General features: G+C 55.5%; 1 protein-coding gene across 6 annotated transcripts; it reads left to right on the top strand.

Annotated features, from left to right (window-relative positions):
• The first annotated feature begins 854 nt into the window (after positions 1-854).
• SHF (Src homology 2 domain containing F) lies at positions 855-24,423 on the top strand. Of its 6 annotated transcripts, XM_037393568.1 has the most exons (8): positions 855-1,532; positions 8,937-9,066; positions 10,133-10,351; positions 11,990-12,127; positions 15,206-15,377; positions 15,760-15,879; positions 19,212-19,262; positions 24,362-24,423. In XM_037393568.1, the coding sequence occupies exons 1-8, from the start codon at positions 1,059-1,061 to the stop codon at positions 24,414-24,416; spliced, it is 1,359 nt and encodes a 452-aa protein (XP_037249465.1). In that variant the 5' UTR covers positions 855-1,058; the 3' UTR covers positions 24,417-24,423. The 6 variants fall into 6 exon arrangements, with proteins under 6 accessions (XP_037249465.1, XP_037249468.1, XP_037249464.1 ...); XM_037393571.1 differs by lacking the exon at positions 15,760-15,879; XM_037393567.1 differs by lacking the exon at positions 24,362-24,423 and having other exon boundaries at positions 19,212-20,165.
• Positions 24,424-24,921: the final 498 nt, after the last annotated feature.

The following is a 24,921-nucleotide window of genomic DNA, read 5'->3' as shown; positions in this document are numbered from 1 at the left end:
CGCTGAGGACTCAGGGGTGCAGGTCTGGAGAGAGGGTTGTCTATGATGGCTGCTGGGGGTTAGGAGGGCACGGAGAAAACAGTCAGTCCTAGGTCGTGGGTGAGCGGGCGTGGGTGGAGATCGGTGTGTGCAGGGGTAACAGTCACAACACGTGTAAGTGTCTGCTGGCTGCTGAGGCAGCTCCAGCCTCTGCAGCCATGCTCCAGTGCACCGCTCCCGGTGACACTTCCCTGCTCTGCAGGCTTGTCACCACTGGCCCCTCACGGGCAAATCCAGCCCTGCCTGGGCTGCACCCAGGGGGATGCCCTGTGCCCCTGCTCCCCATGCCCGGGGGCTCACGCTTACCCCGATGCCCTGGCACACCCTGCCTCAGCTCAGCCTTCTTCCCAGGCACCTTCCCCTGCCTCACCCCTGCTCACCCCTGTCTTGTCTTGTGGGGCCCCTGGTGCCAGCCTGGCCTTGCGGTGATGGTCCCTGCAGTGTGCTGTTGCACTGTCCCGCACTGGGCTGGCTTCGGGGACACCCTCCAGGCAGCGGCTTTGACATCGAGGGGGCCCTTATTGCCCCTGTCCCTCTAGCAGCCCCCCGGGGCCCTTCTGCTGGCACCGCTGGCGCTGCTTCTCAGGTGCCGGAGCCGGCAGCGCTGCGGGCTGGGCCGGGCCGGATCGCATGAGGCCCGCGGCCCCCAGCTCCGCCGCAGAGGAACGGGGCGGCGGGCGCCCTGGTGGGCCGGTTCGGGCCGCGGGGCGGGAGCCGAGGGCCTGCCCGGAGCGCCGGCGGAGGCGGGCCGGGCGGTGGCCAAGCGGGGCGGGCCCCGGGGAAGGCGGGCCGGGCCGAGCCGAGCCGGGCTGGGCGGCGGGGGAGGCCGCGGCGTGTCGTGCCGTGCGGGGGGCAGCGGGTCCGGGGCAGCGGGGCGGCCGGAGCCGGGGGGGGGAAGCCCCGCTCGGAGCAGCCGGCGCGGCGGCTCCGGCAGGTGGCACTGGCCGCCTCGCCCGCCCGCCTCCCCCGCTCCCCCCCCCGGCCCGGGCTCCGCCGCCGCGCTCAGTCCGCCGGCGCCGATGCTGCTGAGCGGAGCGGCGGCCGGCTCGGAGCGCGGCGGGGCGGGCGGCGGGGCGGGGGCCGGGGCCGGCGGGGCTCCGCAGTGCGTGGGCACTATGGCCCGTTGGCTCCGCGAGCACCTGGGCTTCCGCAGCGCCAAGCCCGCGCCCCCCGCGCCGCCCAAGCCCGACTACCGCGCCGGGCCGCCGCCGCAGCCGCCCCCGCCGCCCGGGGGCGCGGCCGAGCCGCTGGCCGCCGCCCAGCCCGACATCGTGGCGGCCTACCGGCTGCAGAAGGAGCGCGACTTTGAGGACCCCTACAGCGCAGCACCGCCGCCCGCCACCCCTGACGGGCCCCGCTACATCTCGCCCAAGCACCGGCTCATCAAGGTGGAGGCGACTGAGAAGGTGCCCGCCAGCCCCCCGCCGCTGCCGCCCGCCGCCTCCAGCTCGTCCCCGGCCGGCCCAGAGCTGCCCGAGGAGCCGCCGCAGGAGGTGAGTGTCCCGGCGCGGGCCCCCCGCCGCCCTCTCCGCTCCCCGCTCGTGCCTCGGCTCCCGTGCCGGGACGGGTGCTGCAGGCCACCTCGCCAGACGCCCCGGCTGCCCGAGCACGGGGCAGGGCCGGCGCCCCGGGGCAGGTGGAGCCTGGGCGCGGGGGGGTTGGGGCGAAGCCAGGCTCCGCGCGGGGTCCCGCTTCACGCCCCCCGCCCCGGCAGCACCTACATGCCGGTCACGCGTCAGCAGCGGCGGGGGCGGCCCCGGCTTCGCCCCGGCTCCCGCGGGAGGCAGGTCCGCGCCCCGGCGGGAAGTGTCGCTCGCGGCGGTGCGAGATCGCGGGGCCTGTCGGCCGCCGTCCCCCCTCCCTTCTTGGCGTTTCTTTGCAGGAAAGTGCTTGCTGCTCGACAGAGGCGAAGACCTTCCAGGCTGGAAAGGCCCTGTGCAACGCAGGACTGTCTCCAGCGGCCTCCGACGCTGGGGCCGGTGGCCCTGGGCCTCCTCCCACTCGGTGACCGGCAGCGCAGGCGCCCCTTCCCCCCGCCCGCTCGCCAGGGGCTGCCCGCTGGCGGACGCCCCCCCCCCCCCCGCTGCCGTGCAGCTTTGTCAGGGAGCCTCAGCGTCCCTTTGTCTGCCGCCTCCCAGCTGCCTTCTCGGGGGGGTTCGAGCAGAGCCTGGCGCGGCCGGTGCCGGAAAGGAGCTGAGGAACGTCCCTGGCGAGTGGCAGGAGCTGGGGGGAAGCTCCCCATGGGGGGAGATGGGCTCCAAGCAGCGCAGGGACCCGGGAGAGGAATAAACCCACTGGGGCTGCAGCTGTTGGTGCTGGGCCTCTTGGCAGCGAGGTTGATGCAGGGACTGCGCAAATAAAGGCAGGAGGGGTAACCAGTACATGCCCGCCAGCACTGCTGCCTGCAAGATGGGGCTTGCTGAGCAAACTCGACGGGATTGCAGATCTGGCTGGTGGAGGGAATGGTGGATACGATGACCCCATCTGTGGTCCTGGCATTGCTGGGTGGCACGATGAAACAAGCACCAGGCAAAATCTGCTTGGGAGTATTTTAAGCAGATAAGAAAAACTTGTCACTGGTGGGTTTGGGAAAGTTGCTCATACTGACTAATCGCTTTCAGGAGGTTTCCAGAGGGGCCCAGCAGAAACACCCTTTTGAGCTGGGATCCTGTAAACTGGCAACTGCGGGCAGCAGCACAGAAGGAGGAGAAGTGCCCTCCTGGGCACTGGCAGCAGGGACTGGAGGTGCCGATGTAGTGATGTGGTTTGCTGAGGCAGGCTGGATGTTTTTTCCTCTGGAACATGTGGTGTGGGCTCAGAGGGACCGGGAGCGGGTGGTGGTCTTAGGAAGGACCCAGGCTGTGACGCGCAGAGGGCTGAACAACAGCTGTGGGAAACAGGAACCACCAACAGGCACAGCCAGGGCTGTGTGGGCATCTGAGGGCTGGAGAGAAGCTGGGAAGTTCAGAGCTAAAGCTAAAAGCTGATACTTGTTTGGGGAAGCCCAGTTAACAGCACTAGGCCAAAGAAGACCCTTGACTTTATCCAAGATAGAGGGTGATTAGATCATCTGATCTCCTGCATGTGTCTGTGGGAGGGAGGTTTCTAATTCTTCAGAGCACTGGTGTGATGGACACTGGCAGAGCTTCAGAGGCTGGGTTGAAGGCAGAGATAGTGTGAGAATATTTGATAGTGCGTGTGGCTGTCCATTAAAACAGTTTGCCTGGAGAAGCCAGGGAGCCTTCACCATGTGGAGCATCTCTGTTGGGCTTGAGCACTGTTTGCAGCTCCTGTCTGCTGGCCTTGACGTCAGGCTGAGTGGTGGGAGGGTTCCTTGGTTGCTACAAGGTCATGGTGGTTCTTCCTGGACGCAGTCCAGGAGGATGGAGGCACTTGGTGGGGGGGCTGCTGGTCTTTGCAGTCCTTGCTCTTGGCAACAACATCGAGGTGTCCTGGAGCAGGGAAGGCACACACTGGGGCTGGGTTGGAGTCTCTGCTGAGCTCTTCATGCTAAGATGATGGTTGTGGCAGGGTGCTCGGTGCTTTTGTGCTTAGGAAGAGGTGGTGGGCTCTGTTCCCTACCTGCTGTGGGGACTGGGAGTCCAGAAAGCTCACAGATGTGTGCCTTGAGTTGTGCTGATGCTGAAGATGAAGGCAGAAGTACAGTTCTAGGTACAGGCAAGGCTGTTGGAGCAGAGAGTTTTTTTACTAATGATTGGCAGTGAAAAACTTAATAAAATGTGCAGTCTTTATGAGTGGGGAGGACAAAGATGGACAGAGGTGGCGGGAGCAGCCACCAGTTCCTGGATGTGTGGTTTGGCTGAGGCTATGTGGGTTGTGGTACAGGCACTGCACTGAGGTTAGGGGACTGACTATGTTCCTTGGGAGCCCTGTGCTTGCCATAATTGTCTTGCCCATCCTGGAGAACTGAAGATGGGGCAGGAACATCTTGGCAATGATGGCATCCTTCCTGCCTGGGCCATACACTGCTTTGCTGTTGTAGTGTGAATCGTCACATCTTTCTGCCTTGTATGGGTTCTGCCACATCTTGTGGAGACATGCTTAGAGTGAGCTCTGCAGTGGCTCCTACCCCATTACAAACACTTGCTGGACATGATGGGTACCAGCACAGGTCCTTCCCCATATGCTTGGTGTGGGCAGTCCTTTCCCTACAGTGGTGGACAACAGACTGGCCCTGTACAGCTCGCCTGAGCGAGGCAAATACTCTGGAGATGTCTTCTCTGCCATGTTTGGATTAGACGTGAGGAACAGTGCCACCAGGATGCAGTGGGGAGAGATGTGGTGAGGGACCTTGCTGTATGGAGATGCCTGCACCCAAGGCACAGTGTGCTGGGGTTGGGGATTTGCCTGGGGACATCTTTATCTCACACGTGTTTTGACCAGGTGCTGAGGTTTTTGCTGGGAGCTCAGGGTCAGTGCTGCGGGGTGTGGGAATGGCTGGCCAGGAAGCTCTTGGGTGTGTGTCTTTCCTGCAAGAGCCTCCCTGAACTGAGTCATCCTGCATGATGCCGTGCTGGCTGTCCACCCCATGCTCCCTCCTCTCCTGCCATGGGTGCAGCCGTGGGCTCCCTGCCTGGCCCTGCTGGCCCCGTGGGTTGCAGACCAGACCCCTGTTGGAAGGCCAGTGCTCTCTTCTGTGCTTTTGGCTTTGGCGTCCACTGAAAGCCAAGCTGCAAGATGTGTAAAACTGGGGAAATCTTGCACCTGACAGAGAGAATGAACTGAGTTTGATTATAACTCAGAGCAGCTCCTGGGGGAACTCAAAACACACTTTTATCTCCAGAGCAAGAGATTTGTTTATAAAGTGAAGGATCTCCCCAGGTGTCCTCTGGGGACCTCTGTAGAGTGGAACATTTTGTTGTGGCAAAGGGTGGTGGCAGGTAGGATGTTTGTAAGCAAGATGGCTTGAAGAGCCCCAGCTCTGCCCAGGGATCTCAGTGCCTGAACTGTGAACAATCTTGGAGAGCCAACATCTGTCACCTGACCTGGTAGGCAGTGTAAAACCTGTTTTACGGTGAGAACCAAGTGACTGTCTGGTCCTTAACCTTCGTTTTATTTTGGTTTTCTTTTTTTCTTACAGTGGGCATAAATATCAGTGTGAGACCAGCCTCAGTACTGCAGCAGCGATCTGGGTGTGCGTTGTCACGGCAGATAAATGCATGAAAAACATTTATGTGCACAAAGAGGACATATGTCCAAGTGCCAGTGATGCCTTGGCTGCTCTCTGAAGGACTGGTCTGCACCAAGAGCTGTGCTGGTATGGTGGCTTTGCACGTCAGGTTGCTTTACACCCAAATACTTTCAAATTGTATTAGCAAATTTGTGCTGTGTATGAGCAGGTGATGCCTCAGTACCCGGGCATCTGAGCGGCGTGCTGGGATCAGCCGGGCAGTGAGCAGCTCCCTCTGCAACCACGGCAGGTGAACTAAGCATGGAAATGCCTGCCCTTTGGCTGAACTGTGGGGGGTCTGGGGCACCCCTGGGAGCTGCCCTGCCAGTGGCTGTGACCCCTCCTGCACCAAGGGAGCAGCTGCATGTACCACAGCTGCTGCAGAGAGCCCTGCATGGCTCGTAAAGTCCGGCAAGTGGATTAGGAAATGTCAGAGATGCAGTTTCCCAGGCAACCTTAATTCGGCCCCACATGCAAGGGCATTAGGATGCAGTTGGTAATTACATGATCCCTGCCTTTGCCCTCTGAGAGCCCTGCCCCCTTCCTGGCACCAGCTGGAGCTTCCAGTCCCTCCGGCCTCAGGGCTTGGGGTATCATTCTCACTTGCTTGCTTGTGTGTCCTGAGGTTGCAGTGCTCCTGGAGACAGTTAGGAATTGCCTTCCCACCTTCTCCGTGGGTCTCCACTGTAATATCTGACCGTGTAAAAAACGAATAGGTTTACATTCTCAACACCCTGTGGTGGGGAGACTTTGCTCTTATGAAGAGGCATCCTTGAGACAGTGGAGGAGTAAAGCCAGTGTAGCAAACCCCCGCCCCCATCCCCCAGACCTAGGGAGCTTGGAGGCTCGGGACCCTGATCTGAGCCGTTTTGTCATTTTGCCTCTGTAGAGCCCATCTAATAACTGATGAGTGCCTTTGCACCGCCCTGCAAGAGAAATATCCAGTTTTAGGGGTCTCAGCAGAGGCATGTTAGGATTCTCCACCATCCTCTGCTTTCTGGAGCTGGAGGCACCTGAGTGGAGGGTGCTCTGTGAGCTTGCTGGAGCTTGTGTGTCCCTTCATGGGAAGCCAGACCCAAGTGCTGTGGAAATATGGATGGGACTTTCCTCCGGCTGGGAAGTGTGACTGCCATGTGCCAGGGAGTCTCTTGGCTGCTGAGCTGGTACCCTGTGTCATCTGAAGCTGTTTACAGGGTGAGAGGGGGTGGGTCCAGGACTGGCACCAGCTGCAAGCCAGGTCTATGTCTGTCTGGCGAAATGCATCTAGGAAATGGGGTTTGTGGTAGGTTTGAATGCAGGCAAGTTGGGCTTGGGGCAGGTAGAACAAGCAGGCCACCCCTTTCTGAGCCCATGAGGGTCAACAAACCATGTTTCACAGCCCCTCAGCATGCTTGGAGCCAGGAGAGCTCTTTGCAGAGAGCATTGGGCATGGTGCTGCCTGTCTGCCCGCCTCACAGGTGCTTGCGTGTCAAGCCCATGCATTTGTGTGTGTTGGGACGCCTGCAAGAGTGCTCATGCCACCCTTGGCCCTAGTGCTTGTGTGAATGAGCTGTCGCCGGCATGGGGCTGTGCTCTGCAGATGTAATTGTGGCAGAGTGAAAGCGTTTTTGTAGCTTTGAGATGTGGGTGCAGCCCATGGGATCTCCTGGTTGTTTAGAGTGGTGGGCACTGATGTGCCCATGGGATCTCACAGACAGCGGGTGGGAAGCGCCCCTCTTTGTCTTGGAGAGGAAAAGCATATTTAGAAAGCAGAGGGGCTTCCCACAGTGAATTTGCAGTCGCTGTCATCTTTCAGCCCGTGGGCATTACGTTGGGTCCCAGCAGCCAAGCAGCTGCAAAAGTCACTGGTGACTTAGATTTCCCTGGGGGTGTTCACCCCAGTGGTGGCAAGCAAAAGGCTGCAACTCCCAGACTCAGTGTTGCCCCTTGGTGTCTCTGGTGGCCTGTGGGGCCTGAGTGATGCCCCATCTCCCTTGGATGATGAAGGTGAGAACAGATTCCCTGTCTCCTGTTGCAAAGCCAGGGGCTGGCTGCTCCTGCAGCCCCATCCTGGTTCACTGGCACTGGGCCCTGCCCGCAGAGCCAGCAGGAGGTTTTGCTCTTTCCCTCTCGTCTGGTGGAGGACAGTATCTTGAGCAGCCACACATCTCGCTGCTGCCTTGCTGAGGGGTGAGAGCATTTGCTTGCTCCCATGTTTGAACCCTCCTTGTGCTTATGGGTGCTCCTGGGGTGACTGCAAGCCCTGTGGCTTGTGGGGTTTGTTCCAGGGATGATACTCTGCTGGTCGCTTGTACCCTGGTATGGAGGGGCTGGGCTTGGAGGGCTGCCCCAGCTACCCACTGCGTCAGCCACCTGAGGAGCCCAGAGCTGGAGTGTTTAAAGAGGAGGTGGTGAGCTGAGGCTTGGGAAGCTGTGTTCCTCCCGCAGCTCAGCGGGATGCAAAGGCTTGGGGCTGCTGTGGAGGTGTTTACAGCTCCAGTTCCTGTTCCCTTTTCATGCTGGGTTTTGCTGCTTCAAGGCTATTGTCGAGCCCTTTTGCACAGGAAGGAGGAAGAAGTGTTTTGTTTTAAGCAGATTATGGGAGCTGGAGAGGAATGCTTGAGCAGCCCTGATCTCCATGGCTGGCCAGGAGCAGGGACAGCGTGGTGGTGAGGACAGAGCCTGGCGCTGGGTGGGATTAGGCAGCCACCACACTGTGCTCAGGCCATTTGGTCCTTGCTGTGGGAGCTCTGCATGGCTGGCATTGTGGTGGCAAACCCCATCTCGCTGGATGGTCCAGACTGGGGTTTGCAGACTGGTGGGTGAGCAGACCCCAGCAAAGGTGCTTGGGTGCACTCAGACCCTACTGGAAATACTGCCTGGCCCCATTCAGGGGAAGCTGCTGAGGGTCCGGAGCAGGGTTGTGGCTCCAGCACTGGGAGCGATCGAGTTCTGCAACATGCCCTGTTATCCTACTGCAGGAGTGTCTCCTTTTCGCTAGTAAGGGCAAACCTCGGGCTTTTTGTGCTGTCTGTATGACATGGCACTTGAGAGGCTACTGGTCCTGCTTCCCGGTGACTCCTGATCACATGAAGGAGCCCTGTCTTATGTTACTCAGGACATGTGTGGGGATGCTGTGGGGGCCTGGGAGGGAGCGGGGAGGAAACCATAGGCTGTTCTTGTCCCTCTTGTTAAGAAATGTCTTCAAATGACCCTGCAGGAGCCCTGGAAAATAACCAGTGAGTTCCCAGTCATGCCAGTGCTAGCTGACATCCCTGGACTGGGATCTACACCCCTTCTCCACTTCAGGCGAGGAAATCTGGATGCATGCAGGGAGAGCATCTGTGTGCCATGGCAGGGGGATGGCACTGCTGGCTGCCCTGTGCCGTGGTGGGGGCCTTGCTGGGGTGTCTGCACAGGCACTGGTAGTGCTGGACCGATGGTAAGGAACGAGGCCGGGCTGCCTTCTGCTCTGCTTGGCTCCAACCCAGTTTTGGGGACAAAAGCTGGAGTGTTTCCACAACCAAGCGTTGGTGTCTGGAAAGCTACTGGCTGCCAGCACCTGCTCTGCAGGGCTGCCGTGATGTGGATTCAGGGTCCCAGCTGCTGCTCTGGCTGCTGCTAGCAGAGCTCGTGATGAGGTTTCAAGGGGCTTCAGCTGGTCCCTGACCCCCTGCCAAAAGGCAGGGAGTACCCTAACCCTTCTCCTGCCCTTCCCCTCTTCCAGCTGGCTGTCCTGGAGGACTACGCAGATCCCTTCGATGCAGCACAGGTGGCTGGTAGCCAGGCAGGGCTGGAGAAGGTGGCAGAGAACGATGGATACATGGAGCCATATGAAGCCCAGAAAATGATGGCTGGTAAGGTGGAAGGCTCTGTGCAAGGGCCACTCTTTGCACCTCTGTTCCCTACTGTGTGAATTTAGTAGCCACTGTGCTCTGTTCCTTGCAGTCTGTGACAGCCCCGAGTCCCCCAGACAAGGCAAACCTGGGCGATCACTGTGGTGTGCACAGCCACTTTGCAGGCACATTTTCACAGCGTTAGCCCTGTGAGATGGGCTTACCGTAGCCAGAGCACTCACAAAGGCTATCCAAGCAGTAAAGGCACCTCGATATTCCTCCCTGCTGTTCTGTCCCTGGGATCATGGTGCCTGCTTGCCAGGCTGAGCCAGGAGAGAGCCGACATTTAATGTGTCTGGTGTAAAACTTAAGATGGATGTGAGAGCTACTTGATATGGTTAGAACTGAGCCAGAGTGTGCCATTTTCTGTTGCAGCAGTGGGGTCCCCAGTGGCCTTGTTTATGGCTGGAGGGCAGGCAAGGTGAGAGCCTGCGCTCCTGAAGGCGTCACTCTTACTGCTGTAGTGCCTGCAGGGTCACTGTGCTGGCTTGCACGCTGCAGACTCTGGCTCTGGCTCTGCTTTGCAGTTCCATGGTTGCCCTGGAGCAAGTGGTTTCTGGAAAGCTTGTGCAGCTTTTTGGACTAGACCACTGCATTTCTTAGAAAAATCGGCAAGTGGCAAAGAGATTTCTTGTGTCTGTGTGAGAGAGTTTTGTTTTGCTTGAGGGAAGGGCATTTTATTAAACTAGCCATGCTGGGTGTCCAGGGAAGAAACCCAGCCTTGCTGCAAGCAGGGAATCAGTCTCTGGGATGCTTTATCCCTGTGGACCCTGCTTTGCAGGGCTGCCCAAGAGGGGGTGTGTGGAGAGAGAAGGCCTCTTGGTGCTGTGGACTGCTCAGGGCCCGGCTGACCTGCTTCTGGCAGGTGCTTGCTTGATGTCTGGGGGGGTCTCCTCCATTGCTGATGCTACCTACGCCATGTCACCCTCAGGTGAAACTGAGCCTTTTCATCTAGCAGGGCTTTGGGGACCATGGCTGGGCTGTGTTGGGCAAAAAGCTCATGGTCTTTTCCCTCTTCTCCTGCTAGAGATCCGCCAGAAGGGCTTGCGGGATGCTCCTGCCCGGCCGCTGCACCTCTATGACACTCCCTACGAGCCTGTGCTTGGAGGGCTGGACATGGATGGCGACCGCCTCACTTGCTCCAGGCCCAGGGAGTCCCGACTGCCTGAGGACGATGAGCGGCCACCGGAGGAGTACGACCAGCCCTGGGAGTGGAAGAAGGAGCGGATCTCCAAAGCCTTTGCAGGTGAGTGGTGGGAGCAGCCGTAAAGGACAGATAGCAGCCATAAAGCAACCAACACTGCATTTTGTTTTGCAGGGCAGAAACTGGCTGCTTGGGGTTCCTTCATCTTTTGGGGGTCAGTAGTGTTGGCCTCTGCATTTCTGTGGCTCAGGGAGCACTCGTACACTTGCAGAGGCTGTTTCTCTTCAGCAGGGAGGCAGGCCGGGTGGAGTGGTGGATGGAGCTGCCTTGGCAGCCTGCCTGGTGCCCATCTCTCATTACCTCTTCCCCACTCTGATCGCAGCCTTCAGTGCATGTTAACCCCCCCCCAGCCTTGAATTGCAGGGGAGAGGCTCGACCCTGGGCTCAAGCAGATCCCTCCTTCCTCAGGGCAGGAGGAAAACTGGGCGCTCCTCCAGGAGCTTTTGGCCGGGCAATCGTCTGGCCCCCTGACCTATTTATCTGTGCTGTGGGATCGATTGTGTTTGTGTTTGTTAATGAGGAAATCCATGCTGTGCATTAGCGCTGGCTCCTCTGCTGGTGCTGGCTAATTGCCACACTCTTATCTAGGATGCATTTTAATTGCAGCATTGTGCGTCTGGGCTGCAGCTGTCTTGCACAAGTTGCTCAGCCAGTGGTTGCTGACGCTGTGCAGAGATGCTGGTGGAGAGAGGCATGGAGATTTGGGTTTGGGAGTGGTTCACCTTTTGGGTTTGGTCTCTGTGAGCTGGAGATGTGCATGCTGGGCTTGACACCACAGTTCTGCTCAAGCCTAGGGTTGCACTCATGCTGCTGGGACTCGGCTGGGTGTGGGACCGTTGCCTGCTGTGCTGAGGATTCAGCTTGTTGGGCTTCATCATGAAACGTGATGCGCTGCCGGGCTGGGTTTGTGCTGAGATGTCTGTGCTCTGGCTTTGGGCGGTTGAGCCACCTCGCTTGATGCGGAGGTGGTGTGTTAACAGGTCTGGCTCCTGCGTGGATGTGCATGGGCACTCTCCAGGGTGCTTCAGGCTTGCTCTGAATCCTGAGGGAGTCAGTTTGCCATACCCTGGGCCACGTTAGGACCTGCTGTCTGTTTCTTTCCAGAGCCAGAGTGGGTCCTGCTGTGGCTTTCAGGGCCTTTCTCCTCTCCTGTGATGCCAGAGTCTCTCTGCTGGCTCATTCCCCACTTTGGGAGGGCCTGTGAGACCCCTGCTGATGGTCTGCAGGTACTGGCGTGAGGCAGCAACCTGCTTGTGCCTGGCAGGGGAACACGGACCCTGTGACGTGGCTGGGAAGTGCACGGGGCAAGATGGATGCACAGGCAGGACAGATGGCAATGGGGCGCTCGTCCAGGGTCCCCTGGATGAACATGCATATGGGACAGGGGTAATTGCCGTCTCTCCACAACCCCAGAGAAGGTCAGCTGGGAAAGTTGATTGGAGGAGAAGGCACATTGGGAATGTGCCCCACATCAAGCCTGTTGCTGCTCGCTGCTGGGGAGGGGATGAGATGGTGTAGGGCTCCCAGGAATTTAGTCCTTGGGTCTTTCCCCCCACAACTGCTCTCCTTGTCTATAGACTTGATGTTGCTGATGTTTTTTTCTAAGCCCTTTCTTTCTCTCTTTCTCCTTTTCTCTCTTTCCCATCACCTCCCCACCCCCACTGCCCCCTCCCCTTCCAGTTGAAATCAAGGTCATTAAAGACCTGCCATGGCCACCGCCGGTGGGACAGCTCGACAGTGGTGAAAGCCCCCTGGACGGTGAGGCCGGTGCCTCTGTCCCTCCGCAGCATGGCCAGCCCAGCTACGAAGACGCCAATGGTGGGTCTTGCGTGACAGCGGCGTGTCCAAGGGGGCTGCGGCTGGTGCTCGCTGTGACACTGCCTCACTGCCCCACCAGCGCCAAGATCCTGTGATGCCTCAGAACTTGCCTAAACATGGCAGGGCGCTGCCTGCTGCCTGTGGGTGCTGCCAGATATCCACCCTCCTCCCCCACCTTCCCCAGGCTTCTCCCGGCCTATTCAGTTGTTCTGTGCCAGACACCAGGTGTTTGTCCTTGCCTCTTCTGCATCTTCTATGGCTCCACAATGCCTCTTTGCACGCAGCAGTTGAGCTGCACCAGGGAATTATCCAGTGGCAGAGTTATTACCTTCTCTTTTGTTCTCTCCTTTCTGCCTCCAAATTCCCAGTGTTTGATGGCTGCTTTTACAGTCTTTAACAACTGCTCTGAGCAAATGCTAATGTTTTCTTGTGACTCTTGATATCCAAGTCCCTTACAGGTATGGTACCAGCTAATTCAGATCCCACTGTTGAAGTTAGGGTTGTTTCTTCCAGGTGTGCCTTGCTTCATCATTTAGCACTGCTCCGTTTCCTCTGCTATTTTATTACCTTGCTGCTCAGTGGCAGGAGGTTCCTCTGGATTCTTCACTCTTGTTTTTGCTACCCTGAACAGCTAAATCTCCCAGGTACGCTTTGTCATCTCAGGTTTGCCTTGTCGTGAAGCCTTTTTTGTGAGTGCTGAGCAGCAGAGCCCTCAATGTAAACTTGCCATGGATTCTGCTGGCCGTCTTGCTTATGAAAGCCAAATATTGCTGCTTCTCTTTTAAACCATTATTAATATGTTAAGGACTTTGCTCTTATGTCGTGGATTAGGGTTTTGCCAAGAGCGTTAGGTTGAGAGGTTTGTCAAAAGCCACCCAGGCTTTTGGGTGGGCTGCTGCTCTTGCGGAGAACTGGGACAGATCCATGAGATGTGACTTTTTCTCTGCAAAGCAGCAGCTTGAGCCCTGGTGTGCCGTGTCTGCCCAGGCATCACTAATGCTGCTCCTGGTAGACACTGTGACGTGCCAGGTGCAGATGTCTGATTTCCTTATCTGCAGTTACCCAGATCCCTGCAGAGCTTCATAAAGAAAAAACAGTATGGCTTTTGCTGCCTCCCAGGTGGGTTTGAGCACGAGGTTGCATGTGACAGCTGATTTTGCTGCCGATCACAGGGGCACTCCAGAGCAATGCAGCCGCTCTGCTTGGGCCGTGTCGGGATACTGTCCCAAACCCATAGGGATGCTACAGGCTGAGATCAGTCCTGAGAAAGAAAGGTCTTGGCAGGGGGAAACTTCCTGATCCTCTTCCTGCAATGAATGCAGGTGTCAAGAAAAATTAATTTCTTTGCTGTGCAGGAGCCTCTTCTCTTCCCCTATCATGTATTATCCCCGCAGCCGCTCTGACATGCATCCTCATCCTGATGAACACATCAGTTTGTCATTTTTCCTGGTTTTAGCAACACAGAATCTTTTTTTTTTTTCTTCCCTAATTTGCTTTGTTGCTTTAAGTTTATTTTGCCAGAGTTTTGTCTCATTTTCTACTGCCCTAGTGTGGGGGTGACTTGAACTCCTTGAAGGATGTCATCTTACTCCTAGGGGCTTGTTTTTAATATCCTGTTTAATCATGCACATACCTCTGCCGCTCTGACAGGTAAAATGCATTTCTTCTGAGCCTCTAACACGATGACTTTGTGCCGCCAACAAACACTGCTGTTTTGATTGTCTGGCTTCTTAACGATCACCCCAATTTTTTAAGGTGATGAGTTGAAATTGAAGCCTAGATGTTACGTGCAAGGGCGAGCCTGGCCAGTGAAAAGCCAGACCACTGCAGAGGCAGCGCTTGTCAAACCTTGATGTCGGGCACCTCCTCCACGAGCTCCTTCTAGAGTGGTTTTAAGCCTTGCTAAGCTGCAGAGGATTTTGACTGGGTTTCCTTTTGGCTGCATTCCTCCCTTCTCAGTGCTGGGGCGGCTGAAGACCTGCTCACCTGTGTAGGGACCAGACAAGGTGTCCCTAAATAGCCACCTTAGAGGATGCCCTGTTAGAGAGAAAAGCATCCCCCTCTAGTTATTTACTGCTTCTGCTCTGCAACAGCATGGCCTCAGCATTGCCATGCTTTTGTCTCCCCCTCCAGTAGCCAGGGGAGGGGGAGGGGGGAAGCTGCCCAGCCTGGGACATTCGGTTCATCCTGGCAGCTGTGGTGACTGGACTGGTCTCGGCCACCTCTGTGGTGACTGCCTCCGCAGCATCAGCCACTGGCAGCCTTGAGCCAAGGCAGCTTTGCCCAGTCAATAAGTAATTTGTGCAAGGGGGTTTGCATTGCAGGGGAGTAATAATGAACTTTCTGGAGGTGGGAGAAACAATATTGTTAATGCTGAAATCATCCTGCATGGAAATAACAGTCAGCAGGAGGCTGGGTCCCTGGGGCACATCTGTGTTAATCCTCCGCTGCTCACTGGGCGGCATGCACCGGGCTGCTGCCCTTTGTCAGTGCATGGGTGCCTGGGCAGGTGGCTGTGTCAGGGGGGCACCTGGCAGTCAGAATGTCACTATCCCCCTCAAAGAGTTATTTTTTTCACCCCAGGAGGTTTACCTGTGCCAGCGGAAATGTGTCCATCATTTCCAAACTGACTGCTCCCTCTAGCTCCATCTACCCACTCCATTTTTTTAGAATTTAACTTACCCTCCGCCCCAAGATTGGCAAGCCTCTCCTTGCTGCTTCTCAGTTAACTCTGTGTCAAAACTGCTGAATGTCTGGTTGCATTGCCAAAACCTCTCTTAGCTTTTGAAACCTCCCTGGAAAATAGTTCCAGGGGCTCGGATGCTGCAGGGACCCCAGTCCTGGTGGAGTGGGGACCCAGCCTTGCCTGTCGTGGGGTAATGCAGTGAGCAGCTGTCCAAGAGCTGCCCTGTTCTGCCCTTGCTTAGAGCAGGGGGACGGGGCAGTGCGAGGGGACCCAACATGATGTGATGTGGCTCTGGCTCTTTCTGCAGGCTCCCTCCGTGGGAGGGAAAGTTGTCAGCCCAGCCTGTGCACCTGTCCCTGCTGCTGGCTGTGGACATGTGTCTCCTCTTGCAGGTCCGTCAGAGGGGCTGGATATGGCCGTACCTCCCCTGCAGGGAGGAGAAGGACCAGAGCCACTCTCAGGCATGGCTCCAGCAGCCTCAAGAGCAACGAAGATGCTGATTGCTGAGCCTGGCCCCTTCGTCGGGGAGAGGATTGACCCTGCCCTGCCCTTGGAGAGCCAGTGGTGAGTCCTGCCTGCCCCAAGTGGCTGTTCAACCCCTCCGCCTGCTCCAGGATCCCTGTGGCAACACCACAAGGAGCCCCGGGGCAGATCTGATTCTTCTTTGCTCCCTGGCCCCACATTAGTGCCTTCTTGTCCCTGCTGTCCATCTCGCAGTTGTGGTATCCTCATGTGCCCTCTGTGCCCCCCTGAGCTGCCCGGTGGAATCCTTGCCCCTTGTCCCCCAACCCTGGCAGTGCCACCCACATCCCTCTCCCTGAACATGAGTGGCTGCTGTCCCCGGGGAGATGCCAAGGGTGATGGCATTGCTGCTGCCCTGGGGCAGAGTCCTTCGCTGGGGTGTCCACTCTCTGCCTGGCACAGCCAGTCCCTCTCCCACCTCCAGTTGGTACCACGGGGCCATCAGCCGGACAGATGCAGAGACGCTGCTGAGGCTGTGCAAGGAGGCCAGCTACTTGGTGCGCAACAGTGAGACCAGCAAGAATGACTTCTCCCTCTCCTTGAAGTGAGTGAGCCCGGATGGGGCTGGGGTGGGGGGGGTGAACCCACAGCAGAGGTGACCCCTTGCAGGTGGATGCCCCAAGTGAATGTGTGCCCGTGCTGATGGGGTAACTCTGAGATGACTGTGGGGATGTAACTCTGATGCTGATGGGGTAACTCTGAGATGACTGGATGGAGTACGAAGTCTGTGCTTCTGTGTGGTGTGGCACAGGCTTCTGGTTTGGTGTCTGGCAAAAGTATCTGTCTGGAAGGCTTGTTGATCTGGAGGCACACTGCTCTTCCCTTGGCAGTGCTAGTAATCCCTCAGACGGATAAAATGATGTGCCTCACTGCTCCCTTGAATGTGTCTGATGACGGCTTCCAGCTCTGGCTTCTTGTTACCCCATTTTTTTTGTAGCTTAGTTTCACGGGAAAAGACTGTGTGCGATCCAGTACCCATCCCTGTCTCCCCACTCCATGTAATCATTGAAGCTGTTCCTCAGCTGTGCTGCAGAGGGCATTGCCCTGCTTTAGTTTTTCAGCAGGGAAATCTCACTCCCACAGCAAGGCTTGGTTTCGTCTTGGGTTTTTGGGGAGGATCTTTGCACCTTCCCAAGTTTTCCAGTTCCCCGAATGTCAAAACTGCATGAAGCATCGCTGCATGCATCCTGCTGGGGAGGAGCTGCTCATCCAGCTCTTTCGTGATTCTTGGGGCAGCCTGAACCCCCAAAATCAAAGCTGTTACAGTCCTGACGATGATGGATTAGCAAATACCTTCTTGCCCTTCTGCTGGACGATTATATTAGCTCTTTCTGGCAGATGTGAAAAAAGTATTTATTGAGCACTTCAGTCATCTCTGCACAACAATAGGGCATGTATCCCCATGCTTTTCTTAATATACTTTTAAGTTTCCACAGTTGTCTCTGTACCTGCATTGCTCCCCACTGGTTTTGGCCTCCCCTGTTTATTTCCCAGGACACAATTGTGAATTAGAGTGCTCCATCTCTCACTATTCTTTTTTTCCGCTTTTTTGCTGCCTTCAGCACCAAACCAGGGCAGAGGTTTAGCTGAAAATATCCTTTCTTCCTTCTGCAGTTGTAGCTTTCAGGCCAGACAGCAAGCCTTTCTGGAAAAGCTCCCTCCTTTCTTTTTTTTTTTGGTGTTGCTGGGGTTGTCGATGGGGCTTCCTCCCTTGCCAGCACAGGTGTCCCTTTCCATCACCTCTCTGTAAGCCAGTCATCCATTTGGTTTTTTTTCCTTACTTCTTACTGCCCCTTCATAGCCTTATGGCAAAACTGGCCAAATCCTCTTCTCAAACAACATGTGTGGCCAGGACGTGGCCTTGCAGCAGTGTGCCACCTCCCCAGAGGGGACTGCAGCCCATCCAGGAGCTGCTTGGGCATTGCCTGTCCACTGGCGGTGCTTGCAGAGAGCCCACAGCCTTGGATGCATGTTTTTTACTCCATTGCCTTTCTCTGTAGTGCCTTTTTTAAGGAAAATCCCCTGGGATCCCTTTTATATAGCTGTAAGCTGGCTGTCTGCATCTCTCTATTTTTTTAAATTTTTTTTTTTCCTTTTTTACTTTCCTTGAGGAAGGAGGCACAGCTGAGGACATGGTCTGTAAGGGAGCTCTGATGCTGACCTAAAGCCCTTTTGGACTGCTTTAAAGAAAAACATGCGCAAAAGAGAGCAGCAGGAGTGGCTGTACCCATAGTGTGTCAGGTAGCCGGAAGGATTTAACCCTCCTGTGATAGTTCTGGCTGGTCCAGGATAGGCAGCCCCCCATTGCCTGTTGTGGACAGGGTTGTAGTGTCATTGTCCCAAATGCTCAGAGAAGGAGTTCCTCCTGGCTTGCACCTCTGTGAGAGTGGGGTGAGGCCATGCTGCAAAGGTTTGGGTCCTTCCTTATGTCTGTGAGGTGCTTGGCAGGAGCAGCACTGGCCCCTTGTCCTTGTCCTGTTCCTGCTGCTGGCTGCAATGCTGGATGCTGTTGGGTTTTCAGTGTACTCCCTCAGGCATCTCTCCAGGGGTTTGATCTCGGTCACATCCCTGAGCTTGTGACAAAGACCCACAGAGCAATTTGGGCAAAACAACAACCACATCACCTTCTGTGGACCCTGTGGCAGTGCTCTGGCTCTGGACTGGTGCTGATCTTGCATTGTCTCCTGAGCATCTCTTCCCTGCCAGCAGTGAGCAAGGGCTGGGGTCTGTCTGGCAGACAGTGGTGCAGCAACTGAGGGCAGTATCTGCGGGCAGCTCTGCATGCTAGTGGTATGGCCCTGTGTGTGTGTGTGCAGGATAAACCCATGCACCTTCACAGGGTGCCATTAACGTGCAGCCCCTGCAGCTCTTCCTGCGCCCTGCTGCTGGAACACAGATTATGGCCAGCTATCGCTTTTCTTCAGCCCCTGGCAGGGGCTGCAGCTCTCCCCCCGTGCCCTCCTCCTGGGGCAGACGGCTCCTTGCCTCCCAGCTCTTAAATAGATTGCAAACCCATTCTGCTAATGCAGCCAGTCTGTCCGTTACAGGCACTGTCTCCAGCCAGGGGGATGGGGCTGGCCTGTGCAGCACTGGAAGCGGCTCAGTATTGCTGATGAGATCCTGTCTGCTTTTAAGTCATCAATATTTTGCCGTAATGTGCATTCCAGATGCTGCAGACAGGCTGTGGCTCTCCTCGGAGACACAAAATTAATAGCAACAGGGCCATTAGCCCATCACTTGGAATCAGTGCTTGTGGCAGGATCTGGCTGTGCAGCCTCACGTGGCTCTATGCCTGTGCTGTGCTGGGAAGTGGCCTTGCTACACCGAGCAGGTTTTGTGGAGCCTGCACTGTTGGTGGGGGAGCAACATGCTGCAGGCTGAAGGAGAAAATCCTGCTTTGCCATGGTGAGCCTGGACATATGTGAGTTGAAGTACTCCTGTGTGAGCTGGGGCAGTTGCAAAAGGGTCTTTGCCACATGCAAGGGGCAAAGCTGCTGCCCCTATGTCACCCTGCAGCAAGAGTTGCTGATGCTGCTCCTGCCCGGGCTATGCCCTTACTTCCCTACCTGCACACATCTGCCCCAGCCTTGGAACCATCCTTGTCCCCAGATGGACCCCTTGCACCCCACTGCACGGCCATGCTTCTGGGCAGGGACACAGTCCAGCATAGTTAGCCACATCTCTGCCTTGCACAGTGGGTTTGTCTGGAGATGGCCAAATGTGGGATGATGCAGGCAGGGCTGTGGCTGGGGATAGGAGCTGGCAGCATCCCCTCCCCAGCTACAAGGGCAGGCTGCCTCTCTTGGAGGGGTCAGGACCTGACGGGAGGCAGGGGTCAGTTGCACCCCCTAACTCTGCCTCAATCTCTCCTTGCAGGAGCAGCCAGGGCTTCATGCACATGAAACTGTCCCGGACCCAAGAGAACAAGTACGTGCTGGGTCAGCATAGCCCACCCTTCGACAGCGTGCCGGAGATCATTCATCACTATGCCAGCCGCAAGCTGCCCATCAAGGGGGCTGAGCACATGTCCTTGCTTTACCCAGTGGCTATCCGTACCCTATAGTACTCACCCCTCCATAAGCCAGGCTCGAGGCCGGGTGCACCTGAAACTGGCCTGTCTGCCGGGCCAAGCGCCACTGTGGCAAGGATGGGCTCCAGACCGGCAGTGCATGAGCAGCTCGCTGAGCATGGCCAGTGCTGTTGGGGATTGCTGCAGCTGGACCCCTCGATCCCATTCTCTGGGGGGGCTTCCATGTGCTGGTTTGCCCACTGGGACAGCGCTGGGGAGACCCCCTGCACAAGGAGCTGAGTGGGGCTCACCAGCTGCCTGCCTGCCCTCACCTGCCTCTGGGCAGAGTTCTGGACACGAGGACTGGAGCTGGGGCCTTGGAGAGGCTGGGGAGGGGACAATGTTTGGGAAAAGGGGAGAAATCACCTGGCAGCAGGCCTCAGGTGCCTCTGTGAGGGTGCCTGGCTCTGCAGGAGACAAAATGGCTGTGCCGACAGGTGAGGAGGCTGGCAGGGGGCAAATGGGGGCCTGCCTGGGGGCTAGTGAGGCACAGGGGAGCCAGGCAGACTGGTGGTGGCCCCCACCCACACAGGTGCTTGGTACGTACCACCATCCTTTGCCAAATGTATATAGTGACTGGTCTCAGCCGTGCGTGCAGCATCAGTGCCTAATAAAGCAGTGCATGGTTGCCTCCTGCTCCATGGGGACCACGCGCCTGCGTCCCACCACCTTGAGTGGTAGATTGGTGTGGCAAAACGGTGGGGAGGGGAATTTTATTACACAAAAACTCTAAACAAATGGATTTTCCTTCGTCTTGCATACACTGAGACTTGTGTGTCTGAGTGGTCCAGCCAGCTCCGTCATCTGAGACAAGGGATACAAGACACCAGTGGTCATGTCCTTGGTATGTTTTTGGGACCCTTTGTGGGCTGCAATGAGCTGATTTTGGACTCACCTGTTATTCCTTGTAGAAGGGGGTGCTTTTTGGGATCTTTTGCCTTATTGTTTTCCTTCACCCCTCATAAATCTTGGGCAAAATCCCTGAAGTTCACAGATCTCCTGTTCTCCTCCTCTTGAGTATTTACTGGCTCCAGTCCTGTTCTTTGTCTTCCTGACACCTTGTATTTGGGCCAGCTTGCTCTGTCTTCATTTGGCTGAAGCTACATCTGGTGCTCTGTAGCATTTAATGCATACCTTGACTTTTAACCTTGTTCCTGGTGTTGCCTGCTACTGCAGCCATGCAGGTACATTTCCTCCATCCATGCTTCAGACTAAGCTTGGTCTTTGGTCTCGCTGTTACTCTCCTGCAGTGCATTCCCTTTCTCCTCCACTCCCTGAGTGGTCCTGCTGTGCTCAGCAGAGGGGATGGCAGCAGCAAATTCACTGATGGACCAGCGAAACCTCTTGCATCAGCAGAGCAAAGTGCTTGTGGTGTCGCTGAGATGTGTTAGCAGTGGCTTGATGAAGGCTTTGTGAAAAAGCATCATCCTCTCCACTGCCAGCTCCCAGTAAGGAGCTGGTCCTGCTGGTTCACTGCAGGTAAGAAGTGATTGATGGGACCATGGGGACCCTGGAGGGTGAGTGACACAGCTGCAGCTTGCTCTACTGTCTTATCTGTGACTCTGAGGTTTCCCAGATACAACCTGTAGCTGGGGGATCGCTGTCTTGGCTACCCATCATGGTTTTGAGCTACTGTAGGCACCATGAGGCATGACCAGTGTGGTTCCTGAGTGCATGCCATGGTTGGGAGCCTGCAGAAACTGGTGGTCTGTTTCAGGATGCTTCAGCCTCTGCCACTCCTTAAAAGGCAGCGGTATGAGCTCCTTGGGCACCAGTGTCTCCTTACAGTCAAGCTTGGCTGCTGGCATCTCCCCCCTGCACCCCTGGCTGCCTCTCCATCCCAGGGAGGCATCTTGTCTGATGGGGAAGGAGGCAACTCCAGCTGTAGGGTTTTTCTCTCAACAGTGCCACACCAGAGCCTGAAGAAAGGGCTGGAGATGCAGAAATCTGCAGAGATGCTCTTGGATGCCCTTGCTGCATTTAAAAGGTTTCAAGGACTCTTAGCAGCCCTGTTGTGCCCTGACGGCTCCAGGGCAGAGCTTTTTCTGGGGGATACTCTGCCTCCTCTGTGGCCACAGGTGGGAAAGCAGAGGCTTCTTGGATCCACACAGCTGGGGGTGAAGGCACAGGAGAGCCTCCCCATGTATTGTGGGTTGTTTTTCTCAAGAAACTCTGGCAGTGGGCAAATGGCCTGGCAGCCAGTGCTGCTTTATCTGCGGGCTTGCAGCCTTACAGTGAAATCCTGCCCAAGCAGCCTGTCTCCATCTCGGGGCATCCCTGCTGAGTACTAGGAGGTGTGAGACCTGTGTGCATTGCACCAGGTCCCCAGAGACAGTCACAGACCAGAAACAGCAGGACTGCTCTGAAGCTGAGCTTTGTCCAAGTGCTTTAGCTAAGCAGCTCTCAATCCTCCCTCAGGCAATTGCATCCCTTTTCATCCAGCCCTGACCATCCTAGTGACCCTCTGCTAGACTCTCTTCTTGTACTTGGGGTCCAAAACTGGACATGGTGTCCAGATGTGGCCTCGTCAGTGCCAAATAAAGGGAAATAACCACTTCCTTTGATCTGGCTACACTCATATGATAACTTCGGTCGGAAGGGAGCTTGGGAGGTCTCTAGTCCACTCTCCTGCTCCAAGCAGTGTTAGCATTGTCTGAAATCAAGAAGGGCTTTTTTGTGGAGAGCAGCACTGCCCTAAGCCCAGCTACATTTTTTTCCTCCTTTTCATAGCATTAGCAGGAGAAACTGGACACCGGGGATAGAGGGCTCAAATTCACGGCAACCTGAGGGCAATGCCTCCAGCTCCCTATGGGGGGCCCTCATGTGGTGGAGGAGGTCCGACAACAAAGATGTAGAAGCGGGGTGCAGGATGCAGAGCTGTAGCAAAGACCCAGCCCGCAGGTTGACATCGGGTCAGTGGATGGCCCTGATCTTCTCAAATGGGGCAGATCCAAGCAGGTCCTGGGTCGGTTTTGGACCCATGGTGTCTTATTTCAGGATTCTCACAGGAAGTATATGACTCTGGGTCTGGCTGGTGCATTGCATCCTTTGTGATGCAAGCTGATCAGGAGCTTCCCGGATAATTTGAACTGAATCTCTCTTACAAGGGTATTTCAGTGCTACCTTTGCCATCCAGTAACTGAAGTGAGTTGTTTGGGAATGGGGCAGGTGGAGCAGTGAGGCAGTGGGGCTAGAGGTGACCAGGATCCCTATTCATGAGGATGCTAATCCCCGGGACTGAAAAGGGCTTGAGAAACCTGATGTGGCTTTGAGGTTAACCCTGTCGGGAGCATGAAGGTTGACCAGAGACCTTTGTCTGTAGCATTTCCTAATCTACTTGTCCCAGCAATCTCTCATGTCCTCCCGGATGCTTCTGTCCTTTTCCTTCCTGCAAGTGAAACAGCTCTGTCATTCATCACCTGATCTCTAGTCCCTTGCTAAGCCTTCCATTATCACTGAACTGTTTTAACGTGCTGCAGGCTGTGATAATGAGGGAAGGAAGCTTGGTTTATAATTGGATTAGCAGTGCTGGTAACTTGCTCTTGCTTGGTGGTCAGGGCTGAGCTGGTGCAGCCCCTGAGCCCTGTGTCACTGCCTGGTGGTGAGCCAGCTTGGGGCTGTGCTTACTCCTGGACAGGGCTTTACTGGCCAAAAGGTGTAGTCTTGCAGGAGGAAGGCATTCAAGAGGGGTGAAATACTGATGTAGGGCAGATTTTGAGGTTGACCTCCTTGGAAGCTGGGCTGTGTTTGCTGAAACTGTGTCATAGTCCCTAACATCTCACACCTGCTGGAAATGAAGCACTTTGATCAGCATTAAGCTTGACATCTACCTCACCAACCCACCCTAGCATAAGCCAGCAAGGCTCTCTGACACCTCAGAAGCTGGAGAGCATTGCCAGTAACTAATCCTTGTGGGACTGGGTAAAGCCCTCAGATGTGTGTAGGGTGTGATCCATCATCCATTCCTGCCCCTCTGGCCTGGAGAAATTCCCTTAAGCTCAGGCCTAGTGATTAGTTAAAAACTTCAGTCCTAGAAGTGATGCCTAATTTGCTTGAATATCACAGAATGTAACAGAATGCCCTGTGTTCTGTCTCAAACCACAGTGATCTGCAGAAGGATCAAATAACCCAGCAGCTCAGTTGCCAAAGTTTACAGCAAAGGAGAGAAATTTATTCCTGATCCCTGCAGGCTACCAGCAAAACGTGAAGTGTAGCACATACATAGCACACACATGCACGTGGTATACAAATGGCTCAGCTGAATGCCTCCTTTCAGATCTTCTCATAAAGACCAGCATATTTGACATGAGAGGCGTGTTTCAGCTTCTAACTCAGAGACCAGCCTTGCTCAGTCCCTTTGGTACGCTTCCCCAGCATGGTCTCAAACCAGCTATTTGCTCCTGGTACCCTGTTTGAAAATTGTCCCAAAACATCCATGCCTCCACCTTATTTTCAGTCTATGCTTGTGAGCACTTCTTTCCTTTGCCTTGCACAATTTTGGAGGCGTATCTCCAAAAGAGCATACTTGGGCAGATCTTCTGGGTGAGATCTTCCCAGTGCCTCACTAGTGATGTGGCTGTGTCCCTCCCAAAAAGGTATCCCAGGTATGACAACTCCACATCCCCAGCCCTGCACTGCTTGCTATTAACATTAGTGGGGTCATCCCAAGACTGGGGTGGAGGAACAGTGCGAGAAGCATCTCTTTGCTCAGAGACACCCATTTTAATACAACCCATAATTTACTTTATTAGCTGGTTCTTCCTCTGCTTTATCCATACCCATTACTTCCAGCTTTAGGAAGTGGTGCATGCTCGGTGCAAATCAAAATCTTTCCTTAAATCTAAGTAGCCTAAATATGCTGTATCACCTTGTCTAAGTTAACTACCACAGAAAAATCATTACATTCCACTGGGACAATGTGATAAATTCTGTTTCCATTTGCCTTCCTATCTTGAAGCTGGGTTTCCTTCAAAAAAGACTCTGAAAGGTATGAAAGTCTAGATATATTTTAATCCTGCTTTTCCCTTTTCTGAATGTGGGAGGCTTATCTGCTGCATTTGTTTGCTATTTGAGCTATATCCAGGTTATCCTAAATCTGGTTCTTCCTTCACAGTGAGATGACCTTGCTCTTTTTCTCCCGGATCTCATGCAGAACCTCTGGGCTGACCCTCATCTCATGCATTCAAAGCATGTTGTCATATAGCAGTCATGCATCAGGCATTCTCTGTCCTTCACATCTTGATCAGCTTAATGACCTGCACAGCTACAAGTCTTTCTTTTAATTTCCAGGATAAATGTACAGATGATGAATTTCCCCCCATTAAATGGCAGCACACAAGTCCTGACCTGTGCCTGCATGCGACTGACGGGCTCTTTGCCCATGTGTGTCCTCTGTCACTGTTCCTGTACAGGGTAGCCTTGCTGTGCATGTACAGTGCACTGTGATTTACTGTCCATACTTTTTTTATTATATGTCCATACAATTTACTGTGTTACACCTTCTCTGTGCATGCACAG

The sequence above is a fragment of the Falco rusticolus genome, chromosome 7, assembly GCF_015220075.1.
Source record: "Falco rusticolus isolate bFalRus1 chromosome 7, bFalRus1.pri, whole genome shotgun sequence".
Classification (NCBI taxonomy): Eukaryota; Metazoa; Chordata; class Aves; order Falconiformes; family Falconidae; genus Falco; species Falco rusticolus.
This window is presented reverse-complemented; position numbering and strand designations above follow the sequence as displayed.